Source organism: Uloborus diversus, chromosome 6 (genome assembly GCF_026930045.1).
Source record: "Uloborus diversus isolate 005 chromosome 6, Udiv.v.3.1, whole genome shotgun sequence".
NCBI lineage: Eukaryota > Metazoa > Arthropoda > Arachnida > Araneae > Uloboridae > Uloborus > Uloborus diversus.
Window position 1 is genome coordinate 93,509,727 of NC_072736.1, and position 20,116 is coordinate 93,529,842.

At 33.7% G+C, this 20,116-nt stretch overlaps 1 protein-coding gene across 1 annotated transcript; it reads left to right on the forward strand.

Moving 5' to 3' along the window:
• The first annotated feature begins 249 nt into the window (after positions 1–249).
• LOC129224110 (bursicon-like) lies at positions 250–18,654 on the forward strand. Its single transcript, XM_054858519.1, has 3 exons — positions 250–315; positions 12,159–12,384; positions 18,120–18,654. The coding sequence occupies exons 2-3, from the start codon at positions 12,181–12,183 to the stop codon at positions 18,423–18,425; spliced, it is 510 nt and encodes a 169-aa protein (XP_054714494.1). The 5' UTR covers positions 250–315; positions 12,159–12,180; the 3' UTR covers positions 18,426–18,654.
• Positions 18,655–20,116: the final 1,462 nt, after the last annotated feature.

Sequence of the window (20,116 nt, forward strand, 5' to 3'; positions counted from 1 at the left end):
ATTTTCCATTATGCTTTGTTAAAAATATTAAAGTTATTTCTTTATGTAGAAAGGTTTGAACTCGGCGTGCCATAAAATATTGACTCGATAAACCCATTAGCCCCACTGTGATGAAAATCTAACTTATTCGCTTTGAAAATCGAGTCTCAGCATGTGGCCTAAAGTCGATTTGAGCTTTATCCTTTGCCTTTCCATTCTTTGAGAGAAAAGTTGAATTTAGCATTTTAATGGTGGCAACTGAAACAGTTGATTTTTCGCCAGATCGTCTGAGTGGCTGGAAGGCGTGTCAGAGGCTACTGGGAACAAAACTTTAAGGTAAGTTTGGAAACATTCTTTTATAGTTTTAACCCTTCAATGGTTTTGTGTTGAAGAAAATCATGTAAAAAGTTTCGGCTTCAAGTTTCGTTTTGTCGTGTTTGTTTTGTTAATTTGCTATTTTTACTATAAAGCTGTCCGCTGTTCATTCTCGGTGCTTTAATGAGACATCTTTACATCCAAAAAATCCCTTTTTTTTACTGAAAAAGGGGTTCCTTGAAACTCCGAAACATGTGTATGCAGTTTTCCAGCAAAATTTGTGCCTTTTTACTTTGTTTTATTTTCTTTAAAATCATACAAATACCGTCTTTTTTGCGATGTTTTTATTGCTAACTTCAGTGAAAACTAGTGTGATTTATACTGCCGTGGGTTGGTAGAGGGTAGTAAATGTGATTTTTTTTTCATTTTTTTTGCATGTTTGTTATCGATTGTACGCTAGCTTTACTGTATAAGCTTGCCTATTTAGTTTCCGATGAAAAAACTCCCATCTAATTCCAGCATATCCCTACTGTTATTATTGAATTTAAAATGAGTTTCTTCAAATATCTTGGAAACCCATTTCTGCAGAAACTGTCATTTGCCTGCCCACTGCATCTTAAACTTTCTATTCTTTAAAGAATTAATTATGTTTCTCAGAGTAGTAATTCTTGAGAACGTGATCGGTATTTTAATTTTTAAATTTGGAGGACATAATTCACAACATATAAATTTTGGTTAAAGGATGCAAAATATTTGGATATTTAGCAAAGAGGATCAACTATATTTCTTAAAATAATTGAGTCTACGCATAGTGAGTTTCGGTGGTGTCATAAATATTATAATGTAAATTTTCCCTGCAAAAGTATCAACAGTAACAATCAGTTACGAATCCATTATTAATATGAGTTTTGTTGGTTTTTAAACTACTAAAAATGAAAATTACAAACCAAATTTCGAAATGAACTTGAAAATCTTTTTTATATTTGCCGTTTTTTGAAAAATTCTTGACAAAAAATGAATTAATTAATAACAATAAAACACACATACACACGAACAAAACAAAACAGAAAAAAGATTAATGCAAGGAACAAAAACATAACGAGGTATTCGCTTTTTTTTAAAGAACAGAAGTGAATAATAATTTAGAAATTTTTTTTAAATCACCGTTTTCGGTAAAGTCGGGAAACAAAAAAACCCCACGAACAAAATACAAAATAAGATTAAGAGAACACATGAAGCAAAAAGAAATACAAATAAAACACTATATAAAGTGTCGTAATTTATAATAAATAATTTATAATAAGTAATCGTAATCCATATACCGGGTGGTTATAAAATAAGTATTTCTACTTGGAGCAGTCTGTAACTTGAAGGAATCACCCGATTGCAACAAAAATTGGAACACTTACTAATCTTGAAGGGAGAAGAAGGATGGTGCAATAAAAATTTTTAGTTGCAAAATTTAACTACAGGTGGTGCTTTTGAATTTATAATGTTAAATACAATATAAAAGAACTAGCATGTAAAACTGGGTGGGTTGTTTAATATTGTTGCAGGCATATTAAGCTTGCGCATGGCGGTGTCGATCAAGTTCATGTTCCACGATTTGACCATTGAGCTCGAGGACACAAAACAAGTGGTCTGCAAAGTTTTCAACTGCGGAATGCAAAGCACCTGAAGTGATGTTTCGCACATGTTGAGTAATGTTATCTTTCAGTTCACTAAAGTATGTGACAACTCCATGGTACACATTAGGCTTTAAGAGCCTGTAAAGTCAAAAATCACATGGCGTCAGATCAGGAGACCGAGCAGACCACGCCATTTGAAAATACCTGCTTATTACCCTATCATCAGTGAAATGATGCCATAAGAAGTTTTGTACTGCTCGCCCAATATGGAGTTGGACTTCATCTTGCATAAAAATCGCTTCGGAAAGACACCATCTTTGCTGCAATTGACGAACAACAAATGTTCCCGAGATGTTCTTTAAAATCCCAACATGTATAAATAATTTTAAAACCAAAGCGCGATCTGGCAAACTAAGAGACATCTCGTGCCACGTTACGGGCAGAAATGGTTGCATCTTTAATTTTCTTTCATTACTACAGTATTTTGCATTGTCAACGACATCCTTTGAAGGCTTCAGCGCCACCTATCGGTGATAGCAGCAACTAAACTTTTTTATTGCACCATCCTTCTCCCCCCTTCAAGATTAGTAAGTATTCCAACTTTGGTTGCAATCGGATGATTCCTTCAAGCTACTGACTGCTCCAAATATATGCAGTAAAACCTGTAAAGTTGACTACCCTTGTAAGTTGACCACCTGTCTATATTGACCGCTTTTGTTAGGAACGGAATTAGTCCTATCTCATATAATAAAGGAAAACCTCTGTTACTTGACCACCTCTCTATCTTGACCACCTGTCTATCCTGACCACTAATGTTCGCCAAATTCGGTTAGGAGTATTGTAAAAGACCCTTTGTAAGTTGACAGCTTGGTTTATTTTATTTTATTATTTTTTTTTTAACTTTCTTCAGCAAATAATTTTAGTTTATTATTTTTTTTTTAAATTTTTATTATTATTTTTCATAGCTTTCCAAGAATGTTTTCAATGCTTTGATGACGGAACAGCATTTTACTAACTGACCAGTAGCATAAAGCTTAACGCTGCTCTTTATTCTCCAAACTTGTTTTTCATTTGTTGTTCTATTTGAGATTGCTTTTTGTACTCTGTTCAATGAAAATAGGTGTCAGTAGTAAAGTTCAAAGTCTTTTCTTTTAGTTGCAATTGTTGTGACAACACAGGAACTGTGCTAAAAAAAGAAGGCCCGGATCTATATGATTCCCCTGCAACAAAATATGTAAGGCCCATACCTACAGGCCAGCAGTGTCTCTTAGTAAAGTGAAGAAGTCTTAATACTAGTTTTTTTTCTATTTTTTCTTCAATTTCTAGGGCCGTTAGCCCCTTAAAGGACGCGGGCCTCTCGCACTGCGGGTACGCAGATCTGGGCCTGCTAATGAAGAATGAGTTAAGTTACATGTTTCTGGTGCAAGGGATTAAGAGATGGGACATTTTGATTTTGCCTTTATGAACTGGTATAGTCGAGCTTGTTGCTCTTTGTGCTATAAGTTTTACATAAAAAGGCTTCAAAAAGAAAATTAGCTGAACTTGAGATTAATAAAAAGTATGAAATATTAAAATTAACTGAAAATGGAAAAAGCCAGAGAATATTAGCTGGCATATAAGGAATTTCTAAAACTAAAGTGTCTAATATAGTTAAAAACAAGGAAAAACTAACAAAATTACTTGAATAGTATTTTTAATTATTGTTTCACTTTCAATAATATTAAACAATGAAAATGAGTTGAACAGAAAGAGTAAGAGTGAATTCCTCAAAAAATGAATACATAGTGCAAGAAATGACAAAAAAAAAAAAAAAAAAAGTATTACCGCCCTTTATAAGTTGACCGCCAAAGTGCTGCACCGTGAGTGGTCAACTTACACAGGTTTCACTGTACTTATTTTATAACCACTCGGTACATAAGAGTGACGGTGTTTCTCTGTTTGTTTGTTTGTACTCGATGGCCAGAAGATTCTATAGTACATACAGCTCCGAAACTTAGCACAAAAATTCGAACGTACCCCGGGCCCGTGTACCTCGAAGCCGAAATTCTAAATTTCAAATTAGTTTTTTCTAGTTAACTAAGCTAAATTTCGCCTAATCAGGGATAATCCCCCCCCCACCCCCTAACATTATACATCGTTGGAAAGGGTTTTCCTTCCCGAACAAGATGATGTTTTTTCCATTTCTCTCGATTAGTTAGAACAGGAGATATAAGCGATTCTAATTGAGCCAATTTTCAAGGCTTCTCTTTTAAGAAAAAGCTACAACACTAGGTCCACTTTCCGTACAATTTTCAACTATAACACTAAGTCCATTTTCCAGACAATTTTCAGTTACTTTCTTTTTAAACATTTTGGGGAAAGTTGCCTTTGTTGCTTATGAATATTTTTTTGTACTTTTTTTAAAAATTCATTGTGCGTACATTAATTCGCAACTCCAATAAACTATAGGGGGCGCTGCAGCCACTGTTTAATGGCGGATGAAAAAGGTAAAACAAACAGATGCTGCAAATTATAACTTGCTTTGAAGCTTAATGAATGACAGTAATATTTCATCGTGCTTGTGGGAAACTTTCTTTTCTATTCCTCTGAAATTACATCACACCATAAACTCTCTGAAGCCTGTAATTTTCTCCAAGGAAAACACGTGGAATGGAATGTTTTACCTTTTTCTTCAGTATTGTTAATCACCGCAAGGTAGCGTATTCGAGCTCTGGAGTGGCGAATTGATTTTCTTTTTAATTAGAAAGTCGGTTGGCGAATTTGGCGATGAATTATGGGGTTGCGAAACTATTTTACATTTAAAAGCTACTGCAAATGTAATTTTGATGTAATTTTTGTTTTTGTTTGGTAAACTATTTAAATTTTCAAAGGATTGTATTTAAGTTTTCAAAGGGTGGAGACGCTTTTAGTTAAAGAATATGATTATTGATTATTTGACGTCAGAAGTGAGGGGGGGGATTTTTTTTTTTTACTTTAGAGGGGTTTTCCCCCTTTTCTCAAACGATAGCTTTTGTATAGATAAATTCTTTTTCATACAGGGTACGGGATTTTCTTTTTGTCCTAGATGTACCGTGTTTTTTAATTACGTTGTTTTTCTGCTGGGGAATTATCGTTTAAACGTTTTTGTTAGAAAGACTGGATCGCTTATCGGCCGGAGCTCGCTTCGCTGGCTAATTGGGTTGGTCACTGTGGGTTACTGTATGTAAATGCTCGGTTGATTTGCGAGTTTGGCAAAAAAATGATTTTTGGGGTTATTTACATTACAAAACCACTGTTAATGTGATTTTATACCTTTTTATTTGTTTGGTGAAACGTTTATTTTTGCCAAAGTATAAGCATCCACTTCACTCACAAAAGGATTGGAGTTCGGTAGCATGGCCACTTGGCGCGTTAGGCGCTGAGCAATCGAGTCTAGGATTATTGTTTTGAAGCAACCGTAAATGTGATCCAATGTTTCGGCGAATATTGTTTTGAATTCCAAAGAAACTTTTGATTTGTTTTTAACCAAATGAAAGATACGACTTTTTCTCTTTTTTTTCTATTTCTGACGATGATTTTCGAATGTTTCACGGGATTTTTTTTTTTGTTATTGTTTTCGTTAGACGGATGGGATAGCTAATTAATCGGAGTTCGCTTCGCAGGCTAACAACTAGGTTACGGTAGCGTGGTTGCTGAGCGAGTTTGGAAATAAACAATAGAGTTGCGGAATAATTTTACATTTGAAAGATATTATGTGATGTCTTTTTTGTTTATTTGGCAAAACATTTTAAATTGCAGAAGTAACCGCTTTACTCGCTACAGAGTTTTAAAGGAACTGTTCTTTTAATTTTAATGTTTTGGCGAGTAGTTTTAAATTATAAAGAAACGTAAATAGTTTTTTTTAAAGGTTTTTAGTTTAGTTAAAACTCTTAGTTAAATAAATGATGATTTCACATCAGGGGGGGGGGGGGGAGGCATCGATTTTATTTTTTACTCAACGGGCATCGCTGTGCGGGTACTGCTAGTTACTTTATAAAAGTCCATGTATGAAGCAGTGTTTTTGCACAAAATTATTTTTTTTCTGCTACGAATGACAACTATCTCATTTTTATGTGTATAAAAAAAGATCTTATATAGAAACATTTACTTTTTAAAATGGAAAAAAATTCAAAATCAACTAAAAGGAAATACGCATTGAGAAGGAAATACGTAAGATTATCTTTTCTTCTTCCGATAAAAAAATATTTTTTGGAAGAATGTCACATGCTGTACCGATTAACGTATTCATCTTGAAGTGGAAAAGAATGGTTTTACCATTACCGTTCTTTGAAAAACACACCTTGCTTATTAGTATTTATATATTTTCAATGAATTAATGTACCCGACTTTAACCTAAAAAGATATCGATACAGATTCAATCAGCTTTACAATGTTATTAATAGAAAGGAATGCCGAAGCAGGTTTATTTTTTATCAATGTTTGCATAATGGATGACCCCACAGTCACGCGTGGGTATATTTGTATTAAATTTTCCTCATAATTTCCGATATATATAAATACTAGCTGCATTGTCCGGCATTGTACGGTATACCTCAAAAATGAAAGTTGTGTCAAGTGACGCATATTCAGCAATCAGGCCAAAAAAAAAAAAAAATAAATAAATAAAAAGTAAAAATTTCCGTCAATGTGTAGAGAAGAGCAATTTCTTGGCTCAAAATTTAAATTGAGACTTCCTTAGATTTTTTTTTAAATCCCTAAATTTCAGTCATCTTTACATGTTAACCAGCATCAGGCGTGATCTTTCCACTTTAACAAGGTCGTTAGAATGATGATTGTTAGTTAGATGAATTATCATGTATTAAAAATCAATTGTGTTCTAAAAATTTCAGAAAAAATATTTCAGTACTTAAATTAAAAGTAATTCTAAAAACAATGTGCGTACTCTTAGCAGAATTTTACCAAACTGTTGTGGTCTGCAAACGGTAATGAAACTGACAATCAATCTTTAAAAAAAAAAAAAGTTTTCCCGCATTCGCAACTCCAATAAACTATAGGGGGCGCTGCAGCCACAGTCTAATGGCGGACAAAAGAGGTAAAACAAACAAATGCCGTAACTTATAACTTGCTTTGACGCTTTGTGAATAACAGTAATTGTTCTTCGTGTTTGTAGGATGCTTTCTTTTCTATTCTTCTCAAATTACATTACACCACAAACTGTCCGAAGCCTGTAATTTACCCCAAAGAAAACCCGTGGAATGAAATGTTTTACCTTTTTCGACAGTATTGTTAATCACTGCAAGGTAGCGTATTCGAGCTCTGGAGTTGTGAATTCTTCCACGAATAACTATGATTACGAAACAGACAATATTTTATTAAGAAAAATAACGTTTTTAAAAAAAATCTTTGTAATTATTTTTCTATTGTTTTTTTCACAAAAATATCATTTGCTACGAATCAGAAATTCAACTTCATTAGTTTCAATTAATTTACGAGATACCGCAGTCGACACTTTAAAAACGAAAGTAAGCCTTGTTTTAGAATATGAAATTATCTTAAAATGAAGAATTAGGGCGGTGTTCTTGCTATTCCTCAAACTTGGGGTAAAGTTCATATCGTGTAGCTTTTTAAGGACTTTATAATGATGCAAAAATAAAAAAATATGAATTTTTTTCCCGATGAGATACTAGCAAATTAGTGATTTTCTATAAAATTGGAATAAAAATCTTAGAATGCATGTTTTTTGGATGAAAGGTAGCCTATGCTCTATTTTGCCCCTCTGGCAATGCGTATACAAAGTTTCATGATGATCAGTTGAGTAGAAGTTCTATCGCTCAGTAGCCATAAACTATAATTCTAACTTAACAAATAACTATTTGTCGAATTCGCTGCCGATACATTACGGACGAATATTTTCTTCCCACGAGGAGTGAAATAAACTGTAGAGTTGCTCCAGGAAGGCAAAACATGAATATTAGAATCTAAAGTTTATTTTAACTAGTTTTTAAGACCTTTTTAAAACTATTTTACAACTTATTTAAAATAATATAATCCCCGGGTTGGCATCATTTTTTTAGTGACTCTTTTCGATGATAACTAGCAGTGCACTTGTTGTTTTGTGTTTTGGTAGTCCTTTACAGCTTCTGTTGCCATGCTGCGCTCAGGTTATTTTTAATTTTTGTTTCTTCACTTTATTTCGATAACATCTATATTGCTGCGTACTGCGCAAATTGTCTACATTTTTATCAACTTATTTTCACCACGTTAATCAATGTTATCATTTGTTATTTTTAGTGCTAAATGTGTCATAATGAAACATTAATTAGTATTACAGAAGGTGTAGATAAATTTCAGTGAGAGGTGTCAGTCTATCAGTCTATTAATCGCAAATGACCCGTTGATACGTGTGATTTTTATTCTTTTTTACCGGTTTAAAATTAGTGGAAGAAAGAAACTTCTACCAGTTCGCATGAAAAACATTTCCTCCACGTTCTTCATTCGAAAGTCATCAACTGCCCTTGACATGCCTGTGTATTTGCTTCAGGAGAATGATTGAACTGATAATTACGTATTTTATTGTCATCTGGCTGTCATTTAATGATTTGGCGTAGGCATAAATTAAGTGCTCCATTCCTTTTCTCAATCGCTGCAAGATTGCCTGAACATGTGATTCAAAGAAAATGTACTTCTTTGGAAACAGCAAGGCCACATGTTGAATAAATTTTACAACGCCGTCTTTTAAGCTTTTCAGGTTTAATGATTGAAAGTCAAACACGTTTTGGACCTTTAATTTGACTGTAATAAGTTAGGTTAGTTGAAAGAAAGGTCGTTGCCAACGGGATTTAGAAGATTATGCATCACTTCTTGTACTTTATCTGGTAATAAACGGTGAGTTTTTCATTGTAAATGTTGAAGCTGAAATGGTAGTTTTAATAAATTGGTTTGCCTATCATAGTAATTTAACTGTCAGTCATTTCATATGAATGAATTCAAGGAAAAATATTGAAGCCTGCACCTACAAAAAACCAGGAAATTTATTTGTATGGTAATGTTCGGAAGTCTTTGCTTTTCTTTTTAAAACGGTTGGATTTGTAGTTTTAGAGCTTGCATACGCCACCTTGCGTTACGTTAAGAAATAAGTCAAGTAGGTATAATATTACAATTTGACGCAGACAAGGTAGATGTCCGATTGGACAGGTGTAAGTGGGAGGGGTTTTATCTTACCTCTTTCAGCAGTCATTGGCCAGAAACTGCAACGGTTCCTTTAGTTTGTTTGAATAGCGAATAGATGCTGACACGCTTTGTGTTTCAAATAAAATTAAGCATCGTAGAAAACGGGGGGGGGGGGGGGAGGAGCAGCTGGAAGTTTTAGAATTATTCTTAATTTTTTGTTAGTTTTATTTATTTATTTTTGAATATATACACAACGCAAAAAGTTCTAAACGCTGAAAATCTCTCTTCTGTCCCTATCACTTTCCATTAACTCCTAAGGAAGTTTAGTTTTTGTGGAATTGATCATCTTTAACGTTTTCCCTGTATTCGTATGTTTCACTTCTCAAAAAAAAAAAAAAAAAAAAAAAAAAAAAAAACCGGTAGACATGTTTACGCAGTGCTCTTTTTTCAAAACGAATTGTAACCGGAGAGCCAACAGACATAACAGACTGATGCTACTCCGAAGCAAATATTATCACAAGTTTTTGAGCATTAGTCGAGCTTCGGTCCAGTATACAGAAAGAATTATCTGTTTTAGACCAAGTTAAGTAAATTTTGGGTTGAACGTTTTGAAGTTTATTGTGAATAAATAATACTTAGTTAAGAAAGAACAAATATATAAAAATCAGCAGAATTTTATCCTTTTTTTGAGAATTGTATTTGTATGAACTGAAATGTTATTAAATTGTTTTGCACGTTAAAAATAAATCCAAACTTGACGACGGGGCAAGTTCACACATTGAACGTCAGAGCACTTTTACGACCGTTCTTACTGTGTCTTACCTAAACGTGCCACTGACACATTTTTCGCTTCAAACTGTCTCAAGCATTTTTAGTATTTTCCGGCTATTTAGTTTTGAAAATTACCATTTAATTCTTAATTAAGTTACACATTCGTATCTTACAGCTTGTAATCATATAGCGCTGTCTTCAAGCCCCTTCATCTTCAGCTTTATACACTATTCAGTCTGTAAGAAATTTGCTTTATTTTAGCGATGGTAAGATATTATGTTCAAAACACTAACAGTACCACGTTAGGTATCAAAATAGATATGCGTAAACGTGCTCCGAGTCCGGGACACGTTTTAACTGCTTCAATAAACCGCAATGTCTCAAATTTCCTTAGTTAAAACATAAAAATTGGAAAATTCATTGAAAAAATCTGCGTAAACGTGCCCCGGTCTCCCCTAATTTCCTGCCTTACAAAAATCCTAGCTATATATCTGCTCAAGTAAAAGCTAAAGGGAAAAATAATAAACAAAACGAAACAAAACATTAAAAAAAAAGTATAAAGTTGAGAAATGATGGTGAAATGTAATAGTATAATCGATAGTAAAACGAGGGAAAAAAGGTATCCAAAATATTGAGTCAACGACATTTAAACGCAAAGAAAATAGGACAAATATCAAAATTGAAATTTGGTTAGAAGTTTCATCCAAAACTAAATGAGCCTATTTTCCCGTATACCTACGTAGACTTTCATACATCTGATCAATATATTCTCTTAATTACTTACGACTGCAAATTTTGTCGAACATACATTTTTAACATTTAAATATGGTTTCTAGAATTCAACTATTCTTCGCACATCTGATGAAATAGATACGTAAAAAGTAAATAAACGAACAAATAAATTAGTAGTAACTTTCGAACAAGGTAGCTAATATATTTTTCCATAACAAAATAAAGTAATCGTTCTCAAAAATAAAAAATAAATAAATAAATAAATAAATAAAATAAATGAAAATAAATAAAATAAGAGGCTCCAAAACAGAGGCTAAGCAACCCCTTCCAATACTCTTAGAAGTATTAATTTGGTATGGGAACATGGAAGAGTTTGTGACCACGATATATTTTACGCGCACCAGTTACCATTTACCATTAATGTACAAAAGATCTTACACCAGCTAGCAACAAACCTCTGAATCACCTATCATGAGTCCAATTCCTAACCGACAAGACCACAGTGGTCTTAATTAATAAATAACAATCTTTTATAAATACATTAATTGCGCATGTAGCTACTAAATGTCCTTTTAAAATGACATGCAAAAAATATTTTATTGGTTCAATTAGTTTAATGACCCGTGTGGTAATCGACCTCAGTGCAACATACACGTTCACCATTTCATGTGTATTCATGTCACTAATCTCTTTAGGGCCCGTCCACAAATGATGTCACGCTTTGAGGAGGAGGAGGGGATTCGTAATATTGTGACAGTTTGTGACAAGGGGGAGGAAGAAACAAGAAGTGTAACATCAAGCTTTTTCCTGTAACAAGATGCTAATGAAAAAAAGCGTGACATTTGACAAAGAGGAGGTCGTATACGCAGTTTGACTGTTTGTGACACAAGAGGAGGGAGGTCAAGTTAAAAAAAAGTGACATTATTTATGGACAGCCGATTTTGAAACACAGATGCACGGATTTGAAGGCTAGTTCCATGCGTGATTTACTCTACTAGTGAGCTAAATCTGAATCTTGAAATGACCAACTAAATCAAAATACTATGATGACAAAAAATTGAGATTTACCAGTTGTTTTTAGCTTGATTGATTTTTAATTTATATCTCCTAGCCATTAAAGTTCATCTATTTAATTGCATATTTTGTGTACATGGATAATACTCAGTTGTGACTCACACTACGCGAAAAGGAAGTGATACATTGTATTAAGTACAAAAACTCCTGTTTTTTCCTCTTTTGAGTTAAAAAAAAATGTGGTTGTAACTTTTAATGATAGTATTTATATTGGTACTAGATTAATGAAATATATAATTAGTTTATAACATGACATTTTTTATGTGACTCACACTATAATTCCCTTAAATATTTTTATTGATAATAAAAATACATACAAAAAATACATAGAAAACAAATTGCTCTTAATTTTACATAAATATTAAAGTTGAATCTATTGTGCATATAATTCTTTTTAGAAAAAATAAATAGAAAGTTGAATCAAAAATTCTGTATAATAGTGTACTTAGGCATGGAACTAGCCGTACTTGATGGGGTGGATCGTAACTGATTGATTAAAAATGATTTTAGATTCAATACCGAAAACTGAAGGATGGAAAACTGCAAGGCCACAAATACTGGAATCCTGAAGTTATTGCCTGTTTTATTCTACGTCTTGTTCTGTATATCATCCGTACAATCAAGGGGCGAAGAATGCCACTTGCGTCCTGTCATTCACGTGTTGCAACAGCCTGGGTGCATTCCAAAGCCAATTCCGTCGTTCGCTTGTCAAGGAAGTTGCAGTTCTTATGTGCAAGTGAGTGACATTGATAACCTTCCTGATTTTTAGAGACTTTCTTGTTTAGGTTAAATCTGATAGATTTATTTATTTACTCTTCTAAAAAACAGTAAGAAGATCGTTATAAAGAGGTTATGTTTCATTAACTTGAAAAAACTTGCTTTGTGTGAAGCGGGTTCTGTATGTACCAAAGTAAAAAGTAACATCCCATGTAAAAAAAAATAATAATTTACTCAATTATTTTTAAACTGTTAAGTAAGTTGGACCAGTTGAGGTAAAAGGAAATGGAGTTAACGAAAATTTTTTTTAATACCCTCACTTGGTGGTAATTTTTGAAGCTAAACTCTTGGTGAGTGAAGACTAGGAAACATATAGTGGGTGTACGTACCCTGAATGCCATGTAAAAACTTGGAGGGGAGGTAGAGAACACGATAACACACGCAAGAATCACTTAGGAACAAATATTCGCAAACGCAATGCTGACGTATTACATGCTGGGCGGATACAGACTACCGTTTTAGGAGGAGTCATGCTAAAGAAAAGACCGCCCCCCCTCAACGAATCTACGGTTTTGGGCACGAAAAAAAATCCTAAAATGCTTAGGTGTCAATAAAAAGTACGAAATTGGTCAGGAATAGGGCTTCTAATTGGCAGAAACGTTGCAAACTAATTTCATGAGCAATGAAGGAAGAAATTTCAAAAATTGACTTTCAAAAAGAATTGATGAGTTGAAAAGACAACTGAAACCGTTTATATTTTATTCATACAGTTTTTGAACATAATGTGGACAGATACTATTGTCGACGGTTTAGGGAGTTCATAACCCCCATGACCCTTCCCTTTTATCCGCCACTAACTACATGCACATAAAGCAAGACACTGAAGGATGTGAAGCAGCTCAGAAATTAATTACCCAAAGACGATTTCACAAAGCATTCTACGTAAGGTTTAAACCACTCGCTTAAAGTTGCTGCTGGTTGTCGGTCTAATACACGGGTCGCAACGATGAAAACTTGCCAGAATGACTCGTAGTTGTGACGGTTGATACGTTGTCATTGCGACGCATGTATTACAGATGCAGCCTCATATATTACCAAAAGCGCTTCTAAAAGCTCTAAAATGTAATGTAAAACTTATTTTTTTCGTAATACATCATTATTTGCTAGCTGCTTCTCATCTTTCGGTGTCTGACTTTGTGTGCATGTAGCGCGTCAGCAATGCATTTGCGGTCACATGTTCCTGAGACTATATGCCATTCTGAGACAACAAGAAGACGACATTCGGAAAGTTCCGCGTGTTTCAAAACAGTTGTGTAGGAGTCATCTTTGAGTAAAGATGACACTGTGATAAATATTGTTTTCTAACATCTAGTGATCTTACATTTTCTAACACAGCAGGTTTACAAATGTGAAATAACTGGTTTCAACTAGTTTTACTTTGTTATGTGGGAGGTTACTAAACACAATTAGTTATGAATTTCAAGTTCCCAGATTTTTTGATGTGCAATTTATGTGCTTCATTTTCCTCCATAAATTCCGCAACCTGGGATAAACGGTAACAGTTAAAGTTTTCTTCAAATTTCATTGGAGCATTAAACTTTAAATTAAACTACACCTTTGTGCGTAGTTTACACGAATTCAGCGCATAACTAATCTTGTAGTATGATTTATCTTTTAAAATAATGTCGGATTACATTGAAACGATTCAACGGGTGGCATGCGACTTACTGACTACAATGGTATTAGATTATTGTTTGGAGTAAAACATCTTAAGCTTCTTTACTGATTGTGTATATTGCGGTTATCTATACCTATACCAGCCTCATGGGGAAATAAATGGAACGTTTGTGTTTACCCCCTAGTCTCTAGTGTAAAAGGAAACATGATTTGATTCGCTTACAAACAATCATAAAATAATTTTTTTCATATCCAGTTACTTTTAGAGAGTAGTCTTGGACACATTGTACAAAATTTTATGTCTCAATTCATCCAAAACAAAGGGGGTAAATCTAAAGTTGAAACACTGAAATTCTGTTTCTTTTTACACCCAATTGACCCCACAATGCATTAATTTTTCACAAATAAAAATGTGCAAATTTTTGAACTCTATAGAATATGTCCGACGTGGGAAAGTAAACAGCAGTATCTGCAGAAATGAATTTTTGAGACATTTGAAAGAAACACGTTTTGTATTCCATACTAACTATAGGGAGATATTGGAATTTGACTTTGTTTTTTACTTGATTTTCTGCTGAAACCAAATAAGCGAGCTTTCACCATAAAGCTACAGTACAATAAATAATAAATGACCAAAAAAAAAAAAAAAAAATGTAGAAGGAAAAATTTTCACTAATTGTCCTTTACCATCCCACGGCAGATGTTTTCTATACAATAAAAGTGTGCGTAATCTAGAAAAGAAATCTATGGAATCCACAGAACTTCCTACTACTCCTAACAAATAATCTATATTTTTTAATAATTAAAAAGAAACGGGTGTGTGTACTTGTGTATACTCTTTCCTGAACTTATAAGCAGGGTAAATATAGAGAATGCCACTTTTAAACATCGTAAAATTTGATATTTTTGGTTGCTCTATGCTAATTCGTCATCATGAGTTCGCAATCCTCATAACCAAAAAAATGTCTTGAAGATTTTCAGTGAAATGCAAATTTTTTTGAGGCTCAGCCCCTTTTTCATTTTTTGTTTCGTGTGCGAGTTTCAGCTGTCCAAACCATAGACTAATAATAAGAGTAAACCGAGCTTTCCCAGACTTGCTGATGAAAACATTGGTTCATGGATACATCATGTGACTGGTGGGAGGCTTGGCGAACACTTTGGCAGCGTGGTTGCTAGATGGCAACATTATCAATAGTTTGGCACTCGACATGTATTTTAAGACGTAATGTGTTTTCATTATAATTTTTTTCCAGGTGCAGAGATTGAACTGTTTTTCTTTTAGTTATGCATTATTTTGACATTAGTAATTAGTTTTTGATCACAGCTTTCAGTAACTTTTATTTCATTTGGAACTGCTACGTCAGCTTTGGCGTGAACGTAATGGTGTAAACGTTTTGCGTTAACGCAAAAATGTACTAATCGGTATCTTAAATCCCGCTGTTGCTAGGATATCCACCAGTCACATGGTTTGGTTTATGAGCAGCAAAAGGGTTGCCATAGCTCGGTCTATTCTTATTATTAGTCTATGGTCCAAACAGACCTCTCATTTTCTGACGATTTATTCTTTGTTCTGTAAACCAATTAATCGATATTTTTAAATTGAAACGAGCAATACTTGATTCAAACAGCGCTTTAAAGCTTGTTACATACGCTTTTAAAGTGACGTAGAACGACATCTACTGGCTTTTCTTCCCAATAATGTCCATCCTTACGAATTGACGTAAAAAGCAGCGAAGAAGGAAATCCAAAGGATCAATTAACTGTCCTTCAACTTTAGGATAATAAAACTGATCTACGCTTTGAGAACAATGTGGCATTCTGTCATAAATGAAAGCTATTCATCTTTACTCAATCATTTCCCATATCTCTAGTTTATCCAAAGGACGGACATAAGCAACCAATTTTAAAGTCATAAAACCCATTTTAATACATTAAACGTGTTTAATAACGGACACTCGAGAGTAGAGAAAATACGTTTTGCACAAACACCATTAATGGCAATTTCAGAATGACCTTTAGGAGGAAATTGTCTATTAATCAATTCTCAGTGTAATACACTTCTAAACCTCTGACGTGTTTTAAGGATATTATCTTTAAATTATGCTTATAAAGATGCTTCACATCCGAAAAATACTTTATTGAGCAATCACGACATGCTTATTATCCTCCCTTAACCGAAGTTGATGTTGCACTGATTTTTCAGATTTCCATGACGACAGTGGCTTTTAATATTTATTTAGAGAGCGAAATTTTCGTCGTTATAGTTACAAATAATCTGCTTTTTGATTTTATTCGTATTGTTTTCAGGGATTAACTCAAGCAGAATTCACAGTAAAGAAGTTTCTTTGTGTAAAACTCCGTTTTTTCAAGAAAAAACGCCTATATAGATGAACATGAACAGCAAAATTTTGTCCAAATACAAAACTTCCAGATTACTAATTCCCATCATTTAAGATTGATAAATAAAAATACATAGCGTTATACGTTGTAAATCATTAGTAAGATAAGTGTTCTGGTGGATATCGGCCATAAAATCTTTATCATTATTATCGCACCGCAATCACCATTTATTTTTTTAAAAGAATATGCCTCGTATTACCTATTCTAGAAAATCACCAGTTATAATTTGACATGTGCAAATTTCTTGGCAATTTTCATTTCATTTCATTTGTAGAAACAAGAAAACCTACTAGGAGAGTCCTATCGCAGTGATTGGAAAAAAATAATTTGAATTCAAGACGTCAATTATCAAATGAATACAGGATTTTATTTTTTTGCGATGGGATTGTTCGTACAAGTTGTTGAATAAGATGTAAGTAAAAAACTTCATTTCTGGAAGTCGCTAAGAAAAGACTATAACCCAAGCAATTGTATCTGATTCTTGCTGTTTAACCAGTATCAGTTTAGTTGAGTCGGTAAGCTAAGTAATTGTGAGACGAAAGAAGTCAAAGAAACTAAGCTAATTAAAAAAAAAAGCTTCAAAAAGTAGGAAACTGATTTTAGTAAAACCTAATACCTTCTGAGTACTTAATCTCTCAAAAGGTGTTAGGTTTTGCTAAGTATGACGCTTTTCAAGCAGCTAATTCTTAAGTAGCAGTTTTCAAAATTATTATTGTTACGAGTTCAGCCACTTCAAGAAATTATTTAAATGACGACACGGTTCTTGAGAAAAGCACAGGAGATTTATTTATAGCAATGTACAGGAAATGTAGTTACAACTGCTAAATCAACCATAGCAATTAGGCAAATATCAATTAACACCGTAAACTCAACGGTTACACACGTATTTACATCCAAATACGCGAAACACAGCGCAAAGGTTAATTAACACAATAACAGAGCTAACGGCTGAGACAGTTTAAAAAGCAAAACTAACTCTCCCATTCAAATGCCACACGCCTTTTATACTGCTTTTGAAAATTCCACAAAATTCTACAACTTTCTCATGTTTTCTTTTTATTCCATTCACAAATCTTATCACTCAGAAATGGGGGGACCGTATACTTCAGTCGAATGTTAGGGGGTTGTATGTACAGTACAAGAAACTATTTACAGGTTATGTCACTAAGACAATTTGAGATGAAAGATAATGGAATAAACGCCAAATTTAGCCAAATTACAACAAATTAATCACAAAAATAATTGTTACTTACAGAATTTGTAACTAGAAGTATTACATCGGTACTATAACCATTGTTATAGCTTCACTTTGATTCACACAAAATTATGCTAGCCTGTGAAAAAGAACTTCGTCCACTGAAATACGAAATAATCTTAATTTGTATATTACCCCCTTAGTTGCTGTGTCAATAGTCTTAAAAAAAAAAACGCGTTTTGGATACAGTTTTTCAAGTTTCGCTCGTGAGGTAGCATAGTTGCAAAATCAAAAGCTTTTTTTTTCAAATTATTGCATTGGAACCAATCAGAATTGAGTCAGGTTAATCAAAAAGTATCCCATACAATCTTCCAGCTTTTCCAAATGAGGCTACTACATGATAAATGAGGTACTACACGAGACTCTGAGCGAACTTTAAACAAAATCGAGGAATTGGTTTAAAAAAAGTTCTTTTATTTCAGGTGTCAGGATCGAAGTTCTGGCAAGTAGAGAGGTCGTGTATGTGTTGCCAAGAAATGGGAGAACGAGAGGCAAACATTGGAATATTCTGCCCCAAAGCGACACCTCGTTTCAGAAAAATCGTCACGAGAGCTCCAGTCGAATGCATGTGCCGCCCCTGCACAGCAGTAGATGAATCAGCAATCAAACCACAAGAAGTTGCCCTCATGGTAGCTGGTCCTGAGTCTGAGCTTCTGCAAGAAATGCCCTCAATGGAAGACTTTCATATGATGAACGAACTTCAAACTAAAGATATACCTGTTGTTTGAGATGCAGAGTGTGTTTCTTAAAGAAAAATGAACAATTTACTAGCGATTTTCCTGTCCAGTAATGTTGGAGCACAGTTGTTCTGAAGCGTTAATCTTTGATGTTCATTTGGTGAATACATTCTGCCGGAAAATGTTCCTTTGCTGGATGTCGTCTTGTATGCAGTAGTTTTTGTTTCATTTGTTTTATGTCTTTATGTACTCTGTGTATTCATTTTTTCTATTTATTAAACTGTTTGGTAGTGTGTTGTAGATATGATTTCTTGTTGCATAATATGTGAAAGACAGGATATTGAAACATGTTTAAAGAGTTACCTAAAAACTAAAAGTCTCTTAAAATATGATGCTAAAAATGCCTAAAATCATGACTTTATCGAAGGAAAAGTTTGAATTCTCCTACTCCCGTAGGTGCTTATTTTTAAACTATTTCGACTGTCCAAAAGTATCCTTAAAATGCAGAAAGGATGACATCTTCCTTTTGTTCGATTATTGACTGTTCCAGACTCATGAGTTCATAACATGGGAGAAACTAGTCTCTGCATGTCATAACGGGGCTGCCAGTATATTGTTTGTTTTCCTTAAGACATTCAAGTTCAAGAAATGCATATAATGTACGCCATAAACTATTTTTGGTAAAGCTGACGGAGAAACACTTAATAAAAACACTGAGCATATTTTGACCCTGGTAGCTTAAAATATTTTTCGCAATCGTGAGAGTTCTCCATCCTTTTAACTTGTAGCTGTTCAGGAAACTTTTTGAAAATAAATATTTGATTTTTACTGGAAATTGGTGGAAACCAAAGAAATCCTGGAAGGTTGCAAGGAAATAAATCCGTGACGTTTCGAGCTTTCTTAGAATATGTGACGATGCAGGGGACTAGAAAAGCAGGTTATGGAGTTTTTATCAGGGCTGCGGAATCGGAAGAAAAATGGCCGACGCCGACTCCGACTTTTTTATTTATTTATTTTTTCAAATCCCCCCGTCATGGGAAGGGGGAAAAAAGCGCTAAACAGATAGTGAAATATTAATTCCTTTTTGTGAAAGTTTCTCGTTGTATTTTATTGTAAACCTAAGATGCAATACAAGTTAGAAATTCAATTTGAAAATCAAATCATCCAAAAGTTGCGATTTTAAAAGTTATATTACTTAAAAATCCTATTTTTTTAAAAAAAATGAGGAGGTTTAATTTGTTCCCCTTTAATGTTTATCAAATAGATGTTGATCTAATCCAATGCTTCAATTTTTGAAAGCTGTAACTTGAGAAGAGAAACTTTTTTGCTAAATCAAAAAACTTTTCTTGAGAGAGGGCGGTCTCCCCCCTCTCCTCCCGAGGGACTCCCATCTGATGGGTGGCACCTTAACTTAGTTTCAGAGTTTATAAAAATATAAAACTTTAATTCTAAAAAAAATTCTTGAATAATAAATCAAAAATTTCATCTCAAAATTTCAACGAAAATAATTCACAATATTGCGGGTAGAGGTCGGGTACATGTACGTCTGGAGCCAATTTTACACAAAATACTGCGGTATACAGCTTTGTACGAATAACTTTTACTACGTATACCTACATTTCTTGGCTCAATTTTTAATTTTAGTTTTATTGGCAGCTTTTGAATTAATCTTAAAATATGAAGATTTTATGTATTTCTTTGAAATTTGGCTCATCGGTTGCATCCTTTAAGGTAATCAAAAG

Bases quoted from the DNA above. Each gene is read 5' to 3' on its own strand.
- LOC129224110 (XM_054858519.1), top strand. From the start codon at position 12,181: ATGGAAAACTGCAAGGCCACAAATACTGGAATCCTGAAGTTATTGCCT. The intron at 12,385-18,119 runs GTGAGTGACATT...CTTTTATTTCAG, and splicing joins GTTGCAGTTCTTATGTGCAA to GTGTCAGGATCGAAGTTCTG.